Source organism: Peromyscus californicus, unplaced genomic scaffold, assembly GCF_007827085.1.
Source record: "Peromyscus californicus insignis strain IS unplaced genomic scaffold, ASM782708v3 Scaffold_17__1_contigs__length_78620276, whole genome shotgun sequence".
NCBI lineage: Eukaryota > Metazoa > Chordata > Mammalia > Rodentia > Cricetidae > Peromyscus > Peromyscus californicus.
In genome coordinates, this window is record NW_026294469.1 from 48,050,321 (window position 1) to 48,071,989 (window position 21,669).

At 36.8% G+C, this 21,669-nt stretch overlaps 1 protein-coding gene across 1 annotated transcript in view; it reads left to right on the forward strand.

The window, feature by feature from the left end:
• The window catches only part of Chsy3 (chondroitin sulfate synthase 3), a 241,700-nt gene extending 221,189 nt beyond the window's left edge, over positions 1 to 20,511 (forward strand). The window contains exon 3 of the mRNA XM_052742230.1: positions 14,649 to 20,511. Within this exon, the coding sequence (XP_052598190.1) occupies positions 14,649 to 16,211 (1,563 nt within the window). The 3' untranslated portion in view covers positions 16,212 to 20,511. The remainder of the gene's footprint in view (positions 1 to 14,648) is intronic.
• Positions 20,512 to 21,669: the final 1,158 nt, after the last annotated feature.

The window sequence follows — 21,669 nt, forward strand, 5'->3', positions numbered from 1 at the left end:
AAATGAAACCACACATGCAAATCCACTAACTGTTTAAGAAGACTACCACCTCAAGAACAAGTTGTTGGTTTAAAGAAAGCTAGCAACCCAAAGAAGGGGGCCATCAACATCAAAGACCACTTTGCTCAGTTTTGAGATGTAAGATTTATGTAGGGTGTCCTAAGAGGCATATCAGATGGGCAGGTACCAAGAATGTTGCAAAGATGGAGTGCCCTACATTTTCAATCTCATAAATCTCCATCATTAGTTTTATATTGTTATGCCTAAAGAAAGATTACTAATTAGAAAGTCATATGACTCATATCTTTCTAGTTTCATTTCCAAGAAATAGTTCTGCAGCTATTTTTTTTTAAATATAAAAGGTATCTTATTTTATAGGGTGGTATGAAAAAAGAAAGACAACTTGACCAGAGGCTTGAGGGACAGACAAAGGCAACTGGAAGGTATGAACATTAACAGAAAGGCACCTCTCCTGTATCAGATAATGAAATACAACTTTTCACAGAACATTTTTATTCTGTTAGATGGAGTAGTGGTTCGAATGAGAATGGCCCCCAGAGGCTCATATGTCTTGATACTTGCTCTGCAGTTGGTGGAGTTGTTTGGGAAGGATTGGGGGTGTGTGGCTTTGTTGGAGGTGCGTCACTTGGGGCAGGCTTTGAGGTTTCAGAAACCCTCACCATTCTCAGTTAGCTCTCTCTGTCTTGTTTGTGGATCAAGGTGTAAGCTCTCAGCTACTAACTAATCTAAATCCATACTTACCTGCCTCCTGCAGTGTTTGCCACTATGATGGTCATGATCTCAGACACTGTGAGCTCCAAATTAAACACTTTCCTTTATATGTTGTCTTGGTCTCAGTGTTTTGTCACAGCAGTAGAAAAGTAAGCATATACCAATGCTATATGCTTCTGCTGCCAGACCAACTGAATCAGTGATGCTAAAATTTAACTAAAAGCAATTTGAATTACAGGGTATACCCAAGTCCTCTTTCAATGATATTCAGGCAAAGAAGCTGAAATAAATTGTGACATTATCATCAAATCTACTATCTCATCATTTTCTATGGAGTCCATATTTATGTAAATTAGATTATTTCTATTATAGCCTCAGCAGCTTTATTCTCCTGCCCTCTTTCTCCTCTTTAGCCCCATCTCTTCCTCTCCCAAGCAAACCCCATCCTTCCCTCCACATTCCTACTATTCCTTTTCCTCTTCCTCATCTGAGGCACAGTTTCTCACCACGTAGCCTCACTGACCCAGATTTCTTGGGAGCTAGAATTTCAGACACGCACCATCACGCCACACCTGACTTCCATCTTTATTGACTATATTCTGTGTACGTGGTCCTGAAGTTTATCTTCCTAGGTGACTTATTTAATAATACTTTATGTCTGATACTCTGTAATATATATATCATGAATGTAGAATATTTGCTCTAAAATCTTGAAAATATATCTTGTTTCTATTTCAGAATATATTTTAATATAAACCTTTTCTGCAGGCACAATTAGACATAAACCTGTTGCACTGAATAATGACCCTCTTTCTATTTGGTAAGAGGTGGCTACATTTTGTTACTCTTTGTGCAGGACTCCAAGTTTCCCTAAAGTCACTACAGTATCACTAATGATGCTTACTAAAGACTTAGCATTTGCAGAAGCTAATAATGCGAGTAGAAGTCTATGCCTACTCTTCATATTTTCACTCTTAAAAGCCTATTCCGGAAGTTAAAGCCACTCCCCTTTCCATTGTCTGTTACTAGTTATGGTGGGCATCAAACATTTAGAAGAAAATAAATTCATCAGTGAAGGCAGAGGTTATCTTAATATTACATCAGTCACTGGTAGGTAAATGTTTACAGAATGGCACCTTGAAAAACACTTCTTACCTCTTTTATTATAACTCATGGGTAGATAAGAAGTCTAAAGGACAAAGTGAATGGGAGATTTTACTTGACAATTTATGAAGAAAGAATTAAATGTCTGCAGGCAAAGTAAAGTCAGTGGGTTTAGATAACCAGTCAGTATTTCTTAACTGTGCATCAGGAAGTGTGCATATGGCATTATCTGGATGTGTGTCAGGTAAGTAGGGCATAGAGACAATTAGGCAAGTTCAGTTACTAATTTTGTGACTATGGTTGGTTCTAAGTTTACGAGAGTGATAGCTCACTCCTAACAAGGATAGTTTTAATCATGAAATGGGGAAAGTGTTTCATTAAACTAACAACAGATCATAGTAGTTGCTGTATCCTTGGTAGATGCATTTGAAGAACAGCAACAGTGGCCACCAGCACTTTAGATGGCCTGAGTTCACGCTCTGATGCTGTTTTCATCATAATAAAACACTCAGCATTCACTGTGCAGTGGCAACACCTGCACACATTTCTCTTTTCCTTCTCGACAGTACCATGTTCTTAGCATATCTCCTAACAACCTCATCAGATTGTCCCCTTTTAGTATAAAGTCAAAGTCATTGATCTTTTCCTGTAAAGGAAGTGCTCCATGGCTGCTCTCTGTCTCATGCCATTGCGAGTATCACTGCTTTTGTGCCCTCTGTCTGTGAAGCACACGTGCTACTGAAGACCACCATTACAAAACCATGAGGCTTCCTCTTGTAATCCAGATAGCTGCTGAATGACTGGCAGGTCAGTAGTATATACCGTGTGGCTCTGCTGGACAAAGGAAGGATTCTTATTCCAGAAAACATCATGAAATCTCATCATGCCACTTAGTATAGCCTTCCAACTCAAACTTATAAATTGTTTATTTCTTGTATTTTCCATTTAATATTTTTGAATTGTGGTTGAACACCTATGGCAATTCAAACTGTGCAAAATGAAACCGTTGGCCATGCGGTGGTGGTGCACTCGGGAGGCAGAGTCAGGCAAATCTCTGTGAGTTCCAAGCTAGCCTATTCTACAGAGTGAGATCCATGACAGGCACCAAAACTACATGGAGAAACCCTGTCTTGAAAAAAAAAAGCAAAAAACAAACAAACAAAAAACCAAAGAAAAGAAAAAGAAACCATTGTAGCATGAATATGAGTTATTATAAACAGAAATATGATTAATTTGGTCATTCCTTTATGTTTCTAAATCTTTGTATTTGCCTGAGGTATCAGATGTCCAGAACATACCTCATTGAGGGGTCTGCATTAGTTATTGATAGTTAATAGCTGTGAGATATTTTCTGTGTGCCTAAAGTGTTTCCCTGCTGTATTGAATATATACTGTGTAGAAATCTTTGTGAAAAATCTTCTAGGCATATTTATGAGCTATTTTGCTTATTACCTAACAGCTGTTTTTCTTCTAAATTCTTTCAACTTCTGAAACTGAAATATCTAGCAAAATAAAATGAGATATCTGTTTTAATGGCATAAGCCACCCATGTGAGTTCACAGTTTGGATTTCAAGCAAGAATGAACTAGCTAATTAAACAAACAACATACCCCCTTTGAAATCATACAGAGTTAGCACAGTTCTCACCCTGAAGTGGATCAGAGTAAGTCTTTTTGAAAGGGATTCTTGGGTGCAAGTGACAAAAATCATAGCTTTATAGCTGCATTGGAAGAGCCACAGCCCTGGTACCCTCAGAGTTCTGATGTAGCTGTCCAGAGGTACTGCTGTTTCACGCTCTTTAAAGCACTTTTCTCTATCATTGCTTTGTCTGGTTGGCAAAAATCTCCTTTCCTTTCTCTGAAATATAGTGTGAAAAGCTTAACCAATGGTTGTAGAGAGCCACTTCTTGTTGTTATTGTCCAGGTGAGAAATCTTACCCACATACAAAACTGACCCAAGTGTGAATACTTATGACAGAGCTATAGTCGGAGCGTGGTGTGAATTGTCTTTCAGGAAATTAGAGCATCATGCAAAATAAATGGAGCTGCTTTTCACACGTATAGTGTACAGTACGGCAATGACAAGGGCACTACACGTGTTACACATCAGGTCTCTGGAATCTGCCTTGCAAACCTGGATCACTGTATCCAATCTATGTCAGCTCCCTTTCCCCTTCCTCCAGTTCCTGGCTTATACCGTTCTTGCTGAATGTATGTGCTTAACCTGATTACTTCAGATAATTCCAGTAAGAGGAATCATCAGCTAGCTAATAGGTGTGTGTGTGTGTGTGTGTGTGTGTGTGTGTGTGTGTGTGTGTATAGCTTATAGCATCTAGTAAAGTGTTCTCAAATTTAATCCATGGTGTAGCAGTCACATGATTTCAAAGGGAAAAAAAGTAAGTTTTGTCTATGTATGTAAAAAACATATCTAAAAACACAAATGACTTTAAGAAAATTAGAAGTATAAAACAAACATGAAGAAAGTTGACAGGCCTGAAAATGCGCTGCCCACTTAACATTTTTCAATCTAAAATTCATTCAAAGTGTTGGACTTGCCAACTAAAGTGAGACAAAACACTGGCATGATTACATGTGCAGCCTTGGGGCTATCGCTTTTCAAAATCTGCCTTTACTACGCTGTATAGTGATCTCTTTCAAGTAGAGGAAAAATGTGAAACACTTTATTTCAAGTTTTGAATTGTAGTCAGTTTTTCTTAGCTTTCTGAGATAGTGATTGAGTCACATGCGCTCATACAAACAAGACACAGATCCTCTGCACCCACTCTCCAGTGCCCTCCTACTGTCACATCTGTCCTGGTTATTGGGGGCAGGGGGTTGTGTTACTGTTGTTTTCTTTTCTTTGTGTTTGTGTTGTCAACCTGACACAAGGTGGAGTCATCTGGGACTCAGAGAACTTCAATTGAGAAAATGTCTTCATCAGATTGGCCTATGGGGCATTTTCGCAACTGGCGATCTATACGAAAGAGCTAGCCTATGTGGGCAGTGGCATTTTTGGCAAGGGGTCCCAGAGTACATGAGAAAGCAAACTGAGCAAACCAGAAGAAGCAAACCAGTAAGCAATGTTTGCCTACAGCTTCTGCATCAGTTTCTGCCTCCAGGTCCCTTCCGTGAGCTCCTGCCCTGACTTCTCTTCATGATAGCCTGTGATCTGCGAAATGAAATAAACCTTCCCCAAGTTGCTTTAGTACTTCATCACAGCAATAGAATCCCCAACTAAGACAGCGTCTTTTAGCCTATAGTTAAATTTCATAATCAGGTGAAAGCCGCTCACCTGACTCAACTCTCTCCTTTGGCTTGTGTGTCTGTCTGTGTGGGAGGGAGGGTGTGTGGGTGCTCATGGGTGTTTTGTTGTTATTGTTGTTCCATGCAGTCTTATTCCATATTGTACAGTGAATTTTAAAAACACAATTCAGAGATTAATTGTGCTTGTTTGCAAAGTGCTATTATTTTCCCTAAATCTCTATGACAAAACAATAGTGTATGTAAAAAAGCATAAATGATGTGTAAAGGGGCATATTTTGTCCTGCTTACACTAACTCATTGCTTTCAAATGCTTCTTTACTGTGTATATATCCCATGACAACTTTAAATTATTTTCTGTAATTATGGAATTAAATGATTTTGTCTAAAATTACTTCTCCTTAAGATTTAAAATCAAGCTGTGCCTTCTCTGTGGTGTCTTTGTCACAGAGAAGTAGGACACACTTTCTGCACATTCCTGTTAATGTCTGAAGACAGCCCTTAAGGAAGAATAATGGTATTAATTGGAGAAACCACTGTTCCTCTTAGGACTTCTATTCTCTCTAATATTATAAAATAAAAGAAGCACCATTAGGCATTTGCATTAGGGCAGTAGCACTCTCCACTTAGTCACCAGTATTATTTAACTAAATCACAGAAAATGACACAAGTTTAAATATTCACAGAGCAAATTATGAAGTCTTTAATACGTAGTCACTATTATGTTTTACACTGTGTTAATGATTCGTTATTGTCTTGTAAGCCTTCGTAATCATTCTAATTGTGGAATATCCACTTCCTAATAGAAGAACACCTCCTTGCCCCAGTTCTCCTTAATTTTATATTAAAGAAATATATGCAAATGCTTGCAACTTAGAGGATCATTTCTTTTCAGAAAAATGTCGTGACATCTGAGAAAAATCAGCAGAAATGAAATGCTTTCTTACACAAATAAATTAAGGAAAATTTCTCGTTAGTAGAGAAAAATTAATGCCATTGTTTCTCCTTAATGGAGAACATCAAAGATGTTCACAGTCAGCTTTCCTAGTCAAGGCCCGGTCTCTCATTTCTCCTTTATCTCACCAAAGACTTCATGATATGAATTGTTAGTTTTCTAATCTTCAGGTGATAAATCAGATGGTAAGTGAAATTTTCTAAAGAAAATTTGATGAAGGCCATTCTTATTTACTTACTCAATACTTTCATTAATAATATCACAATAAGCAAATGACTACAGAAGTGAGCACAATAAAAATGGTGACTTCTATTGCAATTACTATGTGACATGTTCTTTTCTAAGCACTTCAGATAAACAGAGTATTCTGTGAGCTACATACTCTCAAATGCCTGTTTTGCCAGGTCCATCTCGGATGGTCCAGCTTCTGTCTTAGTGCTAACTTGCAAGGTACATCGACTGGCTGAGTTATGGTGAGACAAACAAATAGGAATCCATCTTTTCTTCAGAATATTTAAAATCTCATAGGAAAGAAGTAGCAAATGTTTCTACACTAGAGAGTACTATCAAAAAATGCAGGAGAATTTCTGAGTTCTTTGGGGACTGGAATTTCTTGCATGTGGTTTGCAAAGGTGACCTTATGGGTGATGTTCTTTGGTTTACTGAAGGAAAGGAAGAAAGGGAAAACAAAATTGCTAGCTGGAAAACAGAGGAAAAGATCCTTGGAAAGAAGTGTGTGAGCTCCTTGTAGAGGGAATGGGTGATGGAAATAGTACATGTATGTGCTAGGGCCATTTCCTAATGATAAAAACAATATAAACAGCAAAAAAAAAACACTATTACTTCTTTCAGAATTTTATAAAAATGTGTGTTGGCAAATTCAACCCTCTCCCAACCCCACCCAGAGCCATGGCTACCCTTCCCTGCACACCCAGCATTAAGTTTGGTTTTTGTTTTTTGTTTGTTTTCTTTTTTCTTCTCTCCCCAACATCAATTAAAACAAACATGTTCTGCCCATATAATCTTGGATGTATGGTCTCTTGACTGGAGTGTGATCAACTCCTCAGGGCTACACTCTTATCTCTCTCTTCCTCACCAGCAACTATAAGTTGCTAGTAGCTCCTTGGCTAAGGGTAGGACTTTGTGCTCCCCTCCCCTTTCATGTTGGGATTTGGTCTTCTTTGAGCTTGCATAGGTCTTGCTCATGCTGTTATAATCACTGAGTTCAGATGTGCAGCTACCCATGTCTGGAGGATGCTCTTTCCTCGGAGTCATCCACCACCTCTGACCCTTACACTCTTGAAGGTACCAGAAGATGGAAAGATGCCCCATACTTGTGGATTGGCAAGATTAGTACTATAAAAATCACCACCCTATCAAAAGCAATATTCAGGTTCAATGCAATCTCTGTCAGCTGACTACAGGGTAACAGCATTTTCCAGACACATTGTAGAAAAGATGCCAACAAATGGTGCTGGTCAAAATGAATAGCATATGTAAAAGAATGAAACTAGATCCTTATCTCTCACCCTTCACCAACGTCAACTCCAAAAAGTTCAAGAAGCTCAACATAAAACCTGATACCTTTCCTAATATGTTTTCTAACAAAGCAGATATGGTTAATATTTGTCAAAAATGTATATGTATACAATTAGTTATTGGTTTAAATTCACTTATACTAAACCTATATGCAAAGTGGTTGAAACCTCATGTAATGCTTTGAGATTTATAATGAAAAGTGAAAGACTTCTGCCTTTTCCCAACTAATGATTTACTCAACAGCGTTTTTTTTTGTTTTTGTTTTTTTGTTTTTTTTTGTTTTTCGAGACAGGGTTTCTCTGTGTAGCTTTTCACCTTTTCCTGGAACTCACTTGGTAGCCCAGGCTGGCCTCGAACTCACAGAGATCCACCTGGCTCTGCCTCCCGAGTGCTGGGATTAAAGGCGTGCGCCACCACCGCCCGGCTTCAACAGCGTTTTTTATTTCTAAGAATGTTTTCTTGTTTTACATTATCCAGTTTTTATTTCTTTATTACAACCCCTTTCTCTCACTCTCTCAATTTTATGAAGATATTGATAGGATTTTCTTTTCTCTATCTTATCCATTACCCATTGGGTTTATGTTGTTTTTTTTTCTCTTATTTCCCTTTCATTAAAAAGGATTTTTTCAAATATTATTGATCTTTATAAATTAATTCAAAATTAAATTATTTTACATCTGTATGAGCTTATTAAAATCTTTGTATGAATGGACTGGTCATCACCTTTCACAGGGAAATTGCTAAGGAAGGCTAATTTTCCTGTAACCATCCAATTGTACACTCCCATGGATCAAGGCTTACTAAACAAGGTAGAACCTTCTCTCACCCACTACACAAGTATATCTTGCCCTGTGTCCCTTCATAAAGGACATATAATATTTACAATTATGTATATGTAACTTTCTCTCACAAATTTCTCCATGATAATCAGTTTAATTTTGCTTGCTTTTCATGTCCCTGTTTTTACAAATGTCTTCTTTTTTCTTGTTTTTTTCCCTCTCTGTTTGGTAAAACAGATCAGTTAACAGCTTTCTGAGAAATGTGCTAGAGATATATTTTTTTTTAAACTAAGAACTTGACCTTATTATCTCCTGCTGTTGAGACAGGCAGTTCAGGCTTGACATCCTTGTTCCACCAAATTTGGAAACAATCATGATCTTGTTTCTAGTTTTCTCTTTTTGAGAAGTCAGAAGACTTTCATAAGCTTCTTCTTCCTCTTCTCCTAGCAAGCTTCTAGCATGTTCTCTACCACAGGGTCCTAACATTTCATTGATTTACATTCCATGAGTTGGTCCATCTTTATGGTTTTGGTGAATAAGTCTTTTCAATTTGGGAAGACCAGCCCTTCATCTGCTGCATCTGGAGGGAGTTTGTATGAATTATTTTGTTGATAATTCTTGGCCTGTTTCTTTGTTGACTCTTCTGAAATGACTGTCTCCGGCAGCATACAAACCTCCCAGATGGATCTGTTCATTTTCTAAACTTCTGTCCATTAATTTTTTTTTTAATTTTATGTCTTTTGGTTTAACTTTCTAGATGGATCTGTTCATTTTCTAAACTTCTGTCCATTAATTTTTTTAAAATTTTATGTCTTTTGGTTTAACTTTCTAGATTCTTTAAATCACCTTTAATTCCTATCTCTTTTTCTTTAAATTTAAATTTCTACTGTTTCATTTAATTTTTGCTGTGTTTGTTCTATGAGGGACCTTGGTTTATATATAGAGAGAAGTGTAACAGAGCATTTGATGATGTGTATATATCTATCAGCATGACCTTATGTCACAATAATACTTTCAATACTTTCCTTCATCCTTTTGATGACATTACTTATTTTTTTTCTTGTTTATTTGTTCCTAAAGTCTGTTTCTATAAAAATGGCTGGTGTCTTGAACAAAATGTTTAAAATTAAGGGTAAGGAGGTCTGCAGAGATAGCTCATTCAGTACAGTGCTTGCTGAACAACCACAAAGATTTGAGTCTGAGTCCCCAGCACTCATGGAAAATCCTAGCTGAGGTACATGTTTGCAGAACCAGAACTGTGGGGATCAGAGACAAAGATTTATGAAGCTTTTTGGCTAGTCAGTCTGACCAAATCTGTGAGATCCAGGTTCAATGAGAGACCCTGTCTCAAAAACTAAGTATACCCCCCTGCCCAAATTCTGTATTCTGTTGCAGAGATATTTGCACAACTGTGTTTCTGGACACTGTATTCAAAATAGCAAGGAAATAGAACCACCCTAGATGTCATCAGTAGAAGATTAATGGCCAATGAAAATGTGGTACATATATACAATGGGATATTTTCAGCTGTAAAGAAAAATGAAATCATCAGATTTTCAGGAAAATGGATGAAACTTAAAAGTATAATATTAAGTGAGATGATCAAAATGCAGTATGACTAAAAAAATGTTCTCCCACATATTCTAGCTTATAATGTGAAGTGTATTTGTGTAAACTTCTGTAAGTGTGGGTAAAGTCTAATAATCTAGAAAAAAAGACCCCAAGAGTAACACTGGGTCATGAAGAAGGATGAAGAGTAGACAAAGGACACTTTTCCATGAACAAGGAAATGAATATGAGGACTGGGAGCTGTAGAAGAAGGGAGTGGAGTAGCAGAGGGTAGGAAAGGTAGGGGGAGAAGAGTTACAAAATGTCACAATGCTATCTAACACATTTTATACTGATTGGACTCAGGGGCTTATTAATGGTAATAAAAAGGATATGAAGTTAGGAGAGAAACTGAGTGAGGAGCATAAGGAGACTAGAGGTAGGTACTGTTGGATATATATGTGATCAAAGTATGTTGTGTAAATGTATTTTTAAAGAATAGACAAAAGTACTATTTAAAAAATACACAAGACCAGTTGAGTAAGACACCCACTATTGAGCTCTGTCTCCATATGCACAGGCACTCACATGCACACTCACACATACTTTAAAAGATGAGATAACTTTAAGGTAAATTCTGATTAGGGTTTCTGTAATGGCTCTAGTCTGCCGAGACAAGAGTATCCACTCCACAGATCATACAATGCTTTTAAACACCTATTTTGGTACACAAAGGGGCTGTTGTCTGCTCTGTCTGATGACATTAACACTAGCTACTTTCTCTATTATTCTACAGATTCCCATTAAGGTTCTTATTCAGGTTGATCCCAGTTCTTTCCACTGCAATTTTTGCGGGGCAGTTTTCTATGACATCCTGAACCCATTGTTCTTTATCCATGCAGTTACAGTGTTCTCGCCTTTTACCTTATATGCATATATTTGCAAAATCATCTCATTGTCAGTGTTTAGTTCAGGAAACATGGCAAGCACCGCTAAGGCTACCATTTTCACGAGAAGCTGGCTAGAAATTTCTTCTTTCTCTCAAAGGTTTTGTTGTTTCTCTTTTTAAAACTATTCTTAGTTAATATAATTTTGAATACAGTTAAATGAATTTAGCATATAGATATACTTTTACTTCAATAGCATGGTCTTTTAAAATTGGTTTACTGTATTGTTTATTATATTATTATTTACTATTCTATTAATTTTTTTAACTTCTGTGTGTGTGTGTGTGTGTGTGTGTGTGTGTGTGTGTGTGTGTGTGTTATGGGGATTGAGAGAAGTGGTATTTCTTCATTTTAGTTTTTTAAAATGGGGCTTTGTATTTTGTTACACTATTTTTCTTTCTTAGAAAAATGACTTATCTCAGAAAGAAATACTTTTAACCAGGCAAGATATTTACCTTAGATTTATCTTGGAAGTGTGTTCAAAACAGTTGTGTACTTGCTAATTTCAACAAAGACAAGACATTGATTTTCTTTGCAGCCTAATATTAAATCTGTTCCATGGGAAAACTTGTTTTTTTGTGCTTCATACCTCTCGTAGCTCTGTATTTTCTACTTCTTGAAACAGATGTTGAATCCCTGGGGTTGACTCTACCTGAGTTTCTCATGTGAGTGTCTGCATCTAAGTTATAAACTAGGACTTTTGTGCTCAACGTTTTTAGACCATTTCTTTTCCTAGCACTTTGTGAACTATGCTGTCTGTGGGAGTTTTCACCACAGGCAATGCCCTGCATGGCCTTCTGGGACCAGTTGCCTTCAGATGGACCTTCTCATCCTCAGCAGCCCATGGAAATCTCCAAGATTTTCTTAGTGACCAATATCATTTTAAATTGGAGTTGGGTGTATTTTCTTTTCAACATGATTTTTTGTAAATAACTTACATTCTGGGAAATTCTTCTTTTGCAGTTGTATGGCTTAATGGTATCTAGTAAAAGCATACAGTTGTATAACCATTTTAAAAATCTAATAAATCAGCTTTCTGCTATTCTTATACTGACCTTGTGTCTATTTAAATACTCAATTCCTTCCTGTATCTAAAGGATTTTAAAGTTTTTCTTTTGCATATCTATGATCATTCCATAAATTATACATACTATATTTCCATTACTAATAAATGTAAATGCAGACAGAACTTAATATAGTAAAGTATAACGATAATTCATATTGAACCATCTCTGGACATTTGTTGTTTTCCTTTCTGACTTTTCCTAATAGGATTTTTTTTATAGCCTCTCAGACACTGAGGTTGTGGGTGACTGGAGCCCTTGGCATATTACAGCTGTGACTTTGTTTTTGTAACATGGTGATGCCACAAATTCAACTGATAACTCTTTGAAGAACAACAAGCAAATTCAACTCTAAGTTGTAAATCACCTCAAGCAAACTCCTATAATTTCCAAGTGTAAACTTTACATTCTCAACTTTTGCTGTACTCCATGTGAATATGATATCTACCATTTAGTTTTAACTCTTTTCTTCTTCTTAATGGACTCTTATTTAATCAACCTAATCCCCACAAATTTTAATTTGGTTAAATAGTCACAATGTTGTCTTTTTTTTGTAATTTAATATGCCAATAGTATATTAAGTATTCTGAAGCACTGACTATATGTAGCCAACTTTCAAATTGTACCTTGGTAAGCATGAAAATAAAGGCATGTGTTAACTGAAGGTACAATCTTAATTCTCTGAAGAGACCTAATTTAAAAATAAGCACAATTTTAAAATAAAGTTGCCATGTTCTTGAATGTAATTATTGTTTACTGAATACTGTCTACTAGATAGACCACAATACTGAAAGTCATGCATGCTTTTATCTTATTTAATGCAATTTCAATAAGCATTGGAGTTGTTGGCATTTCTCCATTGTATAGAGGAGATAAAGGATTAAACAGACTGACTATGAAATCTCCTAGACATGATAGAACCCAGTGTTCAAAACCTATGTATACTTATCCTAGCTGGTTCCAAAGTATAGTTCTTAGATTAACTGTCCAGCCTGTATAGATTGATCCTCTTTAAATATGAAAGTAAGAAATTTGAACAACAAGCTATATGCTTCTTAGTAAAAAATGTATTAAAGATGCTATCATAATTACTATATTACCTGAAGTATATATAAATGAGATACTTTTTAGAATTTTTACTATCCCCAACTAGACACCATATGCTACCAATAAAACCCCCAGTACAGGAATGTATTACCTCTTTTTGAGTCACTGACTAATAAGGTCCTATTGAATTCCCAAATACTGTGGTTACCCTCCACAACATGTTGGTCATATCCTATTCCTGAAGTCATCACACATTTTTAGTATAGAATATGGAAAAATCTTGCTTGTACTCAACAGGAAGCTTACCCCCTTTTGCTAGCATTCATAGTGCTAGATGGTACTATACATGCTGCTAAAGGAGAAAAATAATAATCAACCTTACCTAACTATGAACATTGTGAGCTATAATAATGACCTTTCTGCAGGATATACACACTGGTACAATCATGGCACAGGTGTCAGGGGAGTGACAACCACTTTTCAATTGGATTTAAGGCCACCTCTATGAGATAGAACACATACCTGATATTGTTAATGAGATCAAGAATCTGAGACTAGATAGATAGATTATGTGCCCAGGGGAAAGCCTACTACTATTATTCTGATAAATGAACATAACATGACTTCCAATGATATATTACTATATTCATAGATCAGTGTCTTGCTCAACCCTCACTAGAGAAGCTTCTTCTTTAATAGTTCTTATCCTGATGGGTGTGGTAGAATGCTTTTGATTCCTGTCAAAGGAAGAAGTGCTAGCTGCATTGAATGCTGAAAGAAGTTTAAATGCTGATTTTAAAACTACGTATTTTCACATGGGTTTCAGGATTAGTAAATTTGTTATAGATGAGCTGAAAGCATTCCTGGTTCACAGGGTATCAAGCATGTCTAACTGAATATAACTTGACATGAGCGGTCTACCTCAGCTTCTTACCAAGAACTTCCTCAGTGAAACTGGTGTGCTAGGACACTGAATGATCATCTGGCAAAGAGCCTATTCCTGCCATGCCAAGCAATAGGCTTTTTGTTTTACTTTTCAATGAACATTCTCTTAGAGATACCCATGGGATGTCTACTGAGCTTCTAAAGGGTCTACTAGGAGATTATGGAAATATTTGAAAATTTTGGGGCTAGTTTCTGGAAAAATAGAGAAACAAAATGCTTGAAAATATGTAAAACATTGGTTTACAGTATTCCCCCCTATGTTTTTGGCATTTGTTACCTGAGTCCAAGTGGAAATAAAATGTTGATGTAATTAGCAGAAAGTAAAATAGTGGTTACTAGGAGAGATGAGATAAAAGTTTCATTGACACACTGTGGTCAAGGGCTCTACTGTATAAAACGGAGGGTAGGGTCAATAATAATGCAGTATGTGCTTAAAGGATGTATTTCATGAAATGATACCTATGACATAGCAAATATGCTAGTTAGCTGTGTTTAGTCACTCGACTAATTTCACATACTTCAAAACCTCCTATTATACATGATAAATACAACTTTATCTGTTGGTTTTAGAAATAAAACTTGTGATTTCATATAAGCATAAATCTATGAAGCATATTAACCACAGAGTGCCAAATTGGTAAATATTTATTAAATATTTTCATTTAAATGTTTGGTGTTCATGCTAATTTTCCTTTCAATCTTACATTCTGGTTGCCTTTACTTTTCAGATGCAACAGCTGTTCCATGAAAACTACGAACACAATCGCAAGGGTTACATCCAAGACCTTCACAACAGCAAAATCCACGCGGCCATCACACTTCATCCAAACAAAAGGCCTGCGTACCAATACAGACTGCATAATTACATGCTTAGCCGCAAGATCTCCGAGCTCCGCTACCGCACCATCCAGCTCCACAGGGAAAGTGCACTCATGAGCAAGCTCAGCAACAGTGAAGTGAGCAAAGAGGACCAGCAGCTGGGAGTGATGCCTTCTTTCAACCACTTTCAGCCCCGGGAGAGAAATGAGGTCATCGAGTGGGAGTTCCTGACTGGGAAGCTGCTTTACTCAGCCTCAGAGAACCAGCCTCCTCGACAGAGCATCAACAGCATCCTTAGGACAGCCCTGGATGACACCGTCCTGCAGGTGATGGAGATGATCAACGAGAATGCCAAGAGTAGGGGCCGGCTCATTGACTTCAAGGAAATTCAGTATGGCTACCGCAGGGTTGATCCCATGCATGGGGTGGAGTACATTTTGGATCTGCTCCTCTTGTACAAAAGACACAAAGGAAGGAAATTGACTGTGCCTGTGAGGCGCCATGCCTATCTTCAACAGTTGTTTAGCAAGCCTTTCTTCAGAGAAATGGAAGAACTCGATGTCAACAGCCTGGTGGAGAGTATTAACAGCGGCACTCAGTCATTCTCCTTAATATCCAACTCTCTAAAAACACTCTCTTCTCTTCAAGAGACCAAAGAAATAGGAGGGCACAAAGAAAAGAAAGTACACATTCTTGTTCCCCTTATTAGAAGGTATGATACTTTCTTGAGATTCATGGAAAATTTTGAAAGTACCTGTCTTATCCCAAAGCAAAATGTAAAGCTGGTCATCATCCTTTTCAGTGGGGATTCTGGCCAAGAGTCCAACAAGCACATTGAGCTGATACAAGACTATCAGAACAGGTACCCGAATGCAGACATGATGCTGATTCCCATGAAGGGGGAGTTTTCCAGAGGTCTTGGTCTTGAAATGGCTTCTTCTCAGTTTGACAATGACACATTGCTGCTATTTTGTGATGTTGACTTGATCTTTAGAGGGGACTTTCTCCAGCGATGTAGAGACAATACAATTCAGGGACAACAGGTATACTACCCCATCATCTTTAGCCAGTACGACCCAAAGGTGACACACATGGGAAATCCGCCCCCAGAGGATGACTTTGTGTTTTCAAAGGAAACTGGATTTTGGAGAGACTATGGCTATGGTATCACTTGTATTTACAAAAGTGATCTACTGGGTGCAGGTGGATTTGATACCTCAATACAAGGCTGGGGACTGGAAGATGTAGATCTCTACAACAAAGTTATCCTATCTGGCTTACAACCCTTCAGAAGTCAAGAAGTGGGAGTGGTGCATATTTTCCATCCAGTTCATTGTGATCCTAACTTGGACCCTAAGCAGTATAAGATGTGCTTAGGATCCAAAGCAAGTACTTTTGCCTCAACCATGCAACTGGCTGAACTCTGGTTAGAAAAACATTTGGGTATCAGGGACAATCGAACTCTCTCCTGACAGTCCAGGCAACACACATTGCCTTTTGGAAGGGGAGTTTACCTCAGTGTTGGCTGTTATTATTTTTATTTTATTGTTGTTATTTTATTATTATTATTATTGTTGTTGTTGTTATAATTTTATTTTGTTGTCATGATCTTAAAGTACTCTTGGTTGTCTTCCAAAGGGTGTTTGTTGACCTCAAGCAAGAAGAGTCTAAAGTTCACTGATATTTCACAGTCAGAGTTCTACTGAAGTCAATAAATGTATTACTTTTATATAACTTTATTTGAGATTGAGTTAAATCATGGCAATCAAATGACTTTGGAAGCTCATTCATCACAAGAGACAGCTTAGAAGAATGTTCTCTTAGGGCTTAAAGATGCAATATTGACTTTTCTTTTGTTTGTCAACTTCAATGTGATACAAATATTTACTGGTGAAAGGTACCACAAAAGTGCTTTATGCTTCCTATGGGGAAGGGACTCTGTGACATAAACTTGAGTTTTGTAATTTATACAAGGACTTAAATATATAGACAATAATTTTGTTCATCGTTAGAATTTTTAAAGTAAATGAACACCTATGATTGTATGTTTATTTTTTAAGAAAAAGTTTTAAAAATTGAGGAGTACTGTTCCACAAGCAACCGGTACTGGCTACCCTGGTCTTACAATTACAAACTCCTCACAACAGTCTGCTATAAACGCGAAGGAACTTTATTTTCTCAAGGAAATATGATTTAATGAAATATTCATGTGCATTTTAGAAGCTTTATGAAACAATGTCCTTCATTTGCTGGCAAGAAGATAAAACATGACAGAACCTGTTTATTTATAATAAAACACAGGTATAACCGTATTCTTTTTCAAAAACATTGTCAAAGCTGTGTTGTTTCCTTTCTGTCTTATTTGATGTAATTTTTAGGGTGGTGTTCACCAAAAAAAGGCTGACTTCACTAGATGGGACAATGCTGGCTTCACTATGGGATCATGGGAAATGCATTGTGTTCTGCCTTATTCCCAGGCTTCGTAAGTGATTCATAGGAATTAATTCTAAACTCAATAATGTAACATCTGAAAGGAGACTGTTCTCAGTCTCTGAAGACTGAGGTTTGTCCAACCACAAAAGAATAGTTCAGAATCTGCTTTGGAAAGTATATAAAAATGTAACAATCCTGGGGGAAATAAAAAATAAGATTAATCCTATAATTATAAAAAACACCTAGGGAAATATCTCATCTCTCATGATGGTTTTTCTTTTGACTGAATCTATGAGGTCATTTCTAGAAAAACACTGTCATACTTAAGAAATGTAAGAGAGAATGAATACCTATATACCTATGCAAGGAAGTCTCATGAAACTTATTTTAAAAAATCATTCTCAAGACAGGTAATATATTTGCACAAAATTAAACAAAACATTTAAATATCTACAACTATCTGGCTGTCATGCATTCCACTCAGACCTTCTTGATACAACACAGACCACAGTTTTGGCTGAAATGTATCTTCATACCTGTCTTTACTTTCTAATGAAGAAAAGATATATCTTTTACATTTTACTCTTTATGAACAAAGTGAAGCAGATGACTTTCATTTTTCATTGAAAAAGAAAACAATTTGTGCCAGTCAATTTATCTCACAAATTACTGGCCTCATTTGGAACAGACGGCCACAAGGCCACCAAACTATGAAGGGTCCTAACCTAGTAACAACCTTTTTTTTTTAACTGAAAATATTTCCAGGGCTTCAAAATAACATTACTTGGTATTGAGAAAAACAGAATGGAAATTTCCCTCTCTAAACATATAATCTTAATAATTTTGAGTCCACCAGAAAGGAATTAATGACATTTTCATTTTTAAAATGTTCATCTTGACAGGGCCATCAATTTAAAATTGAGCTCTGCTCTTACCTTGTCTTGGGCTTTCACAAATAATTATTTTAATAGCTTACTTTCTTATATTACATAACTTAGCTCTTTTGCATATTTTATTTTCTTATAAAGCAAATGGATTAACATTTAGTCAGTCATTTTGGATAATTATTACCAAATGATCATGATTACTTTTTATTTATTAACAGAGTCTACTCTTTTCTTTAACACAAATGAATGATACAAAAGGTTTTTAGTAAATAATAATAATAAACATAAATGCCACAGTTCAAACATTCTAAGTTGTGGAGTTAACCAAGGGACAAAGCACTATTTTAATTTTATTATTTTGCTTCTTTTATTTTTTAGATTATAATAATATAATTTTACCATTTCCTCTTCCTTTCCTTCCCTTATAACCCTCTTTACTCTTTCAAATCCTTGCTCCCCTTTTTTTTATTAATTGTTGTTACAGTCATATGTCTTATATTTATATATTCCTAAATATAATCTGCTCAGTCTGTACAAGGCTAATTGCATGTATGTTTTCAGAGCTAAGCATTTGGTATTAGGTAACTAATTGGTGTACTCTTCCCTGAGGAAGACTATTTCTGCTGCTCTCACTGTTACGTAGGTGAACATAAGTCTTTGGGTAGGCTGGAGGCTTTGTTAATTTATGGAACTGTGCAGAAGGGATGAAGGGCTGCAGGGATCTCCTCTGATTGTAACTGTAAACCAGCACACCACAGTGATCAACTAGCATAAGTGCATCTAAAATCTGTTTTACAATTTGACATGAGTTTCCAACCATTTCTTTTCAGGCAACGCAGTATTCCCTGACTGACGATTTAAGGGTCATGGTGTTAGTAAAATTGACTTTGTCAGTCTACATGGTATCTGTTTTCTCAGTGTGTTAAGGTTTAAGGAAAACACAATGCGAATGTGGTCAGAACCAAAAGATAGGTAGTCTCACTAATACAAACACCACATTCTGTCATTTGAATAGCTGTGATTTTTTTTTTAATGAACATCACCCTAAAAATGTTCCCTGTCCTTCAGCATCACTGTGGGTTTCTGATTACTCACTCAACAACATGCAATGTATTTTACTTGAATTTTCCTAAGTACAATCACCATAAAAGCTCTCAAGATTATTCAGAATATTTTATATATTCAACAGAAGAAGAAATGGAGGTCTTCATCAATTAGGGGACTCTATAGAGTGCACGTTTAAGCTAAAGGATATTCGAATGGGAAGCACCTGCCTCGCATCTCTGCAGAACATGGCTTCTCAGGTATTGGGCAGGATATAGAAATCAAAGGAGGGCAAAGGTCAGCTGTCACCATAGATGCATTTGATCCACCCTTGAATTTGCTTCTTTTTGCCAAATGCTTTTCTGGGAGAGCTATGCTTGCTGTATCCTCTAACTTTCTTCATAATCCTCTCCCACTTTGTTGGATCCCTTGTACAGGGCTCTGCTGTGGGAAGAGAATCATTTTGCTGTCTACCCATGTGTGTGCCACTGGACATCAGCAAAGAAAAAATCTCAAAATTCATAATACCAGTAGCTGTCTTTCTGTTTCATCTTGGCCAACTAGGTGCAGAAGTATTCCACACTGATGAAAGTTGGCATGTTACCATACAGACTTGAAATAAGCACACTGTCATTAACAAAATGTTTCTGGATCTAAGAGTTGAGCCCATTATAAATAATTAATAGTTTGAGAGCTAAGTACAGGAATGAAATATTCAAATATGTGCTCATAATCCAAACAAGTAAATAAATGTTCACCGGAAACTCAAATAATAAAGTAACATTTTAGTATGAGAAGGCCCAAGGCAGCAGCACCATGGCTGGAGCAACTGATTAGTTGCCCAGTTTAATGAATACTTTCTTCTTCTAAGAATAGGGCTCATTGTACGAGATTCCTCTCTATCAGCTTGATTGTTCAGAAGTTCATTCAGCTAGGGCTCATTACATTTTCCTGGGGAGAACACTGTAGGTAGACCTTGATCTGGAGATTTTCTGCTTCTTTTCTCTCCCACCCAACAGCAAATTGGTTCATGCAAATAAATACAGACATGTAAATCTCCAGTAGCCCATAAAATATCTGTAGCTTCATATTGGCCTTGATGATATGATTTGGATGTGGAAACAAAGCTTTCTATACACTCTGCTTATGTGGCCAAGGTACCACTGTCTTCCTGCTGTCTCTTGCTTTCTGACACTTGCCTGTGGTGCCACACACTAAAGGAAGCTAGTGTGCTTTACTCTAGTAGCATCTCTACTGCTAACACCCCAGAGACTTCTACACTGCCTTTCTAATTTATGCTTAATTACTAAAGGCATATCATTTCCAGAAAGTACCCTGGGTCGAGGGATGTTACAGGATAAACTGACAAGATGATGTTCTCAAGGACAATAAAGGGATTTTTAACTGCTGCGGGCTTGCCTACTTTCCCCTGCCCCCTTCCTTTCAACATCTTAATCACTTTTAGCATGCCATATTAGAGGCTTGTGTCTGTGCTGACTAACAGTCTCTGTACCCTTCAGGGACATCAACAGGGCATGGAGAAGCCTCAATAGCCAGTGTGGTCCAGCTTCTTTCAGCCTCACAGCCTCACTCAGATGCCAGTCATGCTGCCAAGTTTGCCATGACAGATGGTGAGGATGATGTGAGACACCAGCAATGATTCATTCCCCCAGATGGCGACGAAGTCGCATCTGTATCAAGCCAGAAACCATGCCGCCTGCCAGGACATTTTAGTGTCAACTTCAATTTCACATCCAATTGTCCATGTCCCTCTTCTTTCTACAGACCTACAAACCCACCAACTTTTGAGCCACATGTGGGATTCTACTCCATACTAAGTTTTATCTTAATAAAACCCAATCAATATATTAGTTCTACAGGTTGACAAAAACTGCTCAGAGTTTGTTGATATATTATGTATACTTACACATTTTTGGAACTCTACTGTAACATTTACAGAACTGGGTCCACATGAAATTGAATTGATAAAATGTTATATGAAGTGCTCCTGTTATGAAAAGAGACACTTCCAACATGAACATAAATTCATAGCAGTACCAACAAAGATGCAAATACTCATTCTATCCACCACATTAACCGATTAGCAAATATTTATTGAGAAATTATTTGGTAAAAATATTTTCCAGTCAAAATTCTAAAGCTGTGAAGACATGCAGCACTAAACATTGATCAAATAAACTGAGTGCCAAAAGTTTATATAAAAATGAAAATAAAAACCCTCAACCTTCAGGTCTGTTCCCACCTTCAAGAATATTCTATACCTACTCTAGTAAGCATTCCATCACCAAACCACCCTAAAATTTATCCCCACTCCTCTAAATTTCTTCAACATCTGTTTCTTAAGCAAAGTTCAATTGAAAGAAAATAAAACATTAAAGATAGAGTGGTAATGAGGTATATTATTTTCATCTTTTCCACTTCCCTCATACGTCCCATGATATTTAATCATGCTCATGGCTGCCTCCACCTTTCAGTATTTTACTTATATTTTTGTCTTCCACACCCAGGAATGACTTGATATAAGCATTATACAATTTAGAAAATA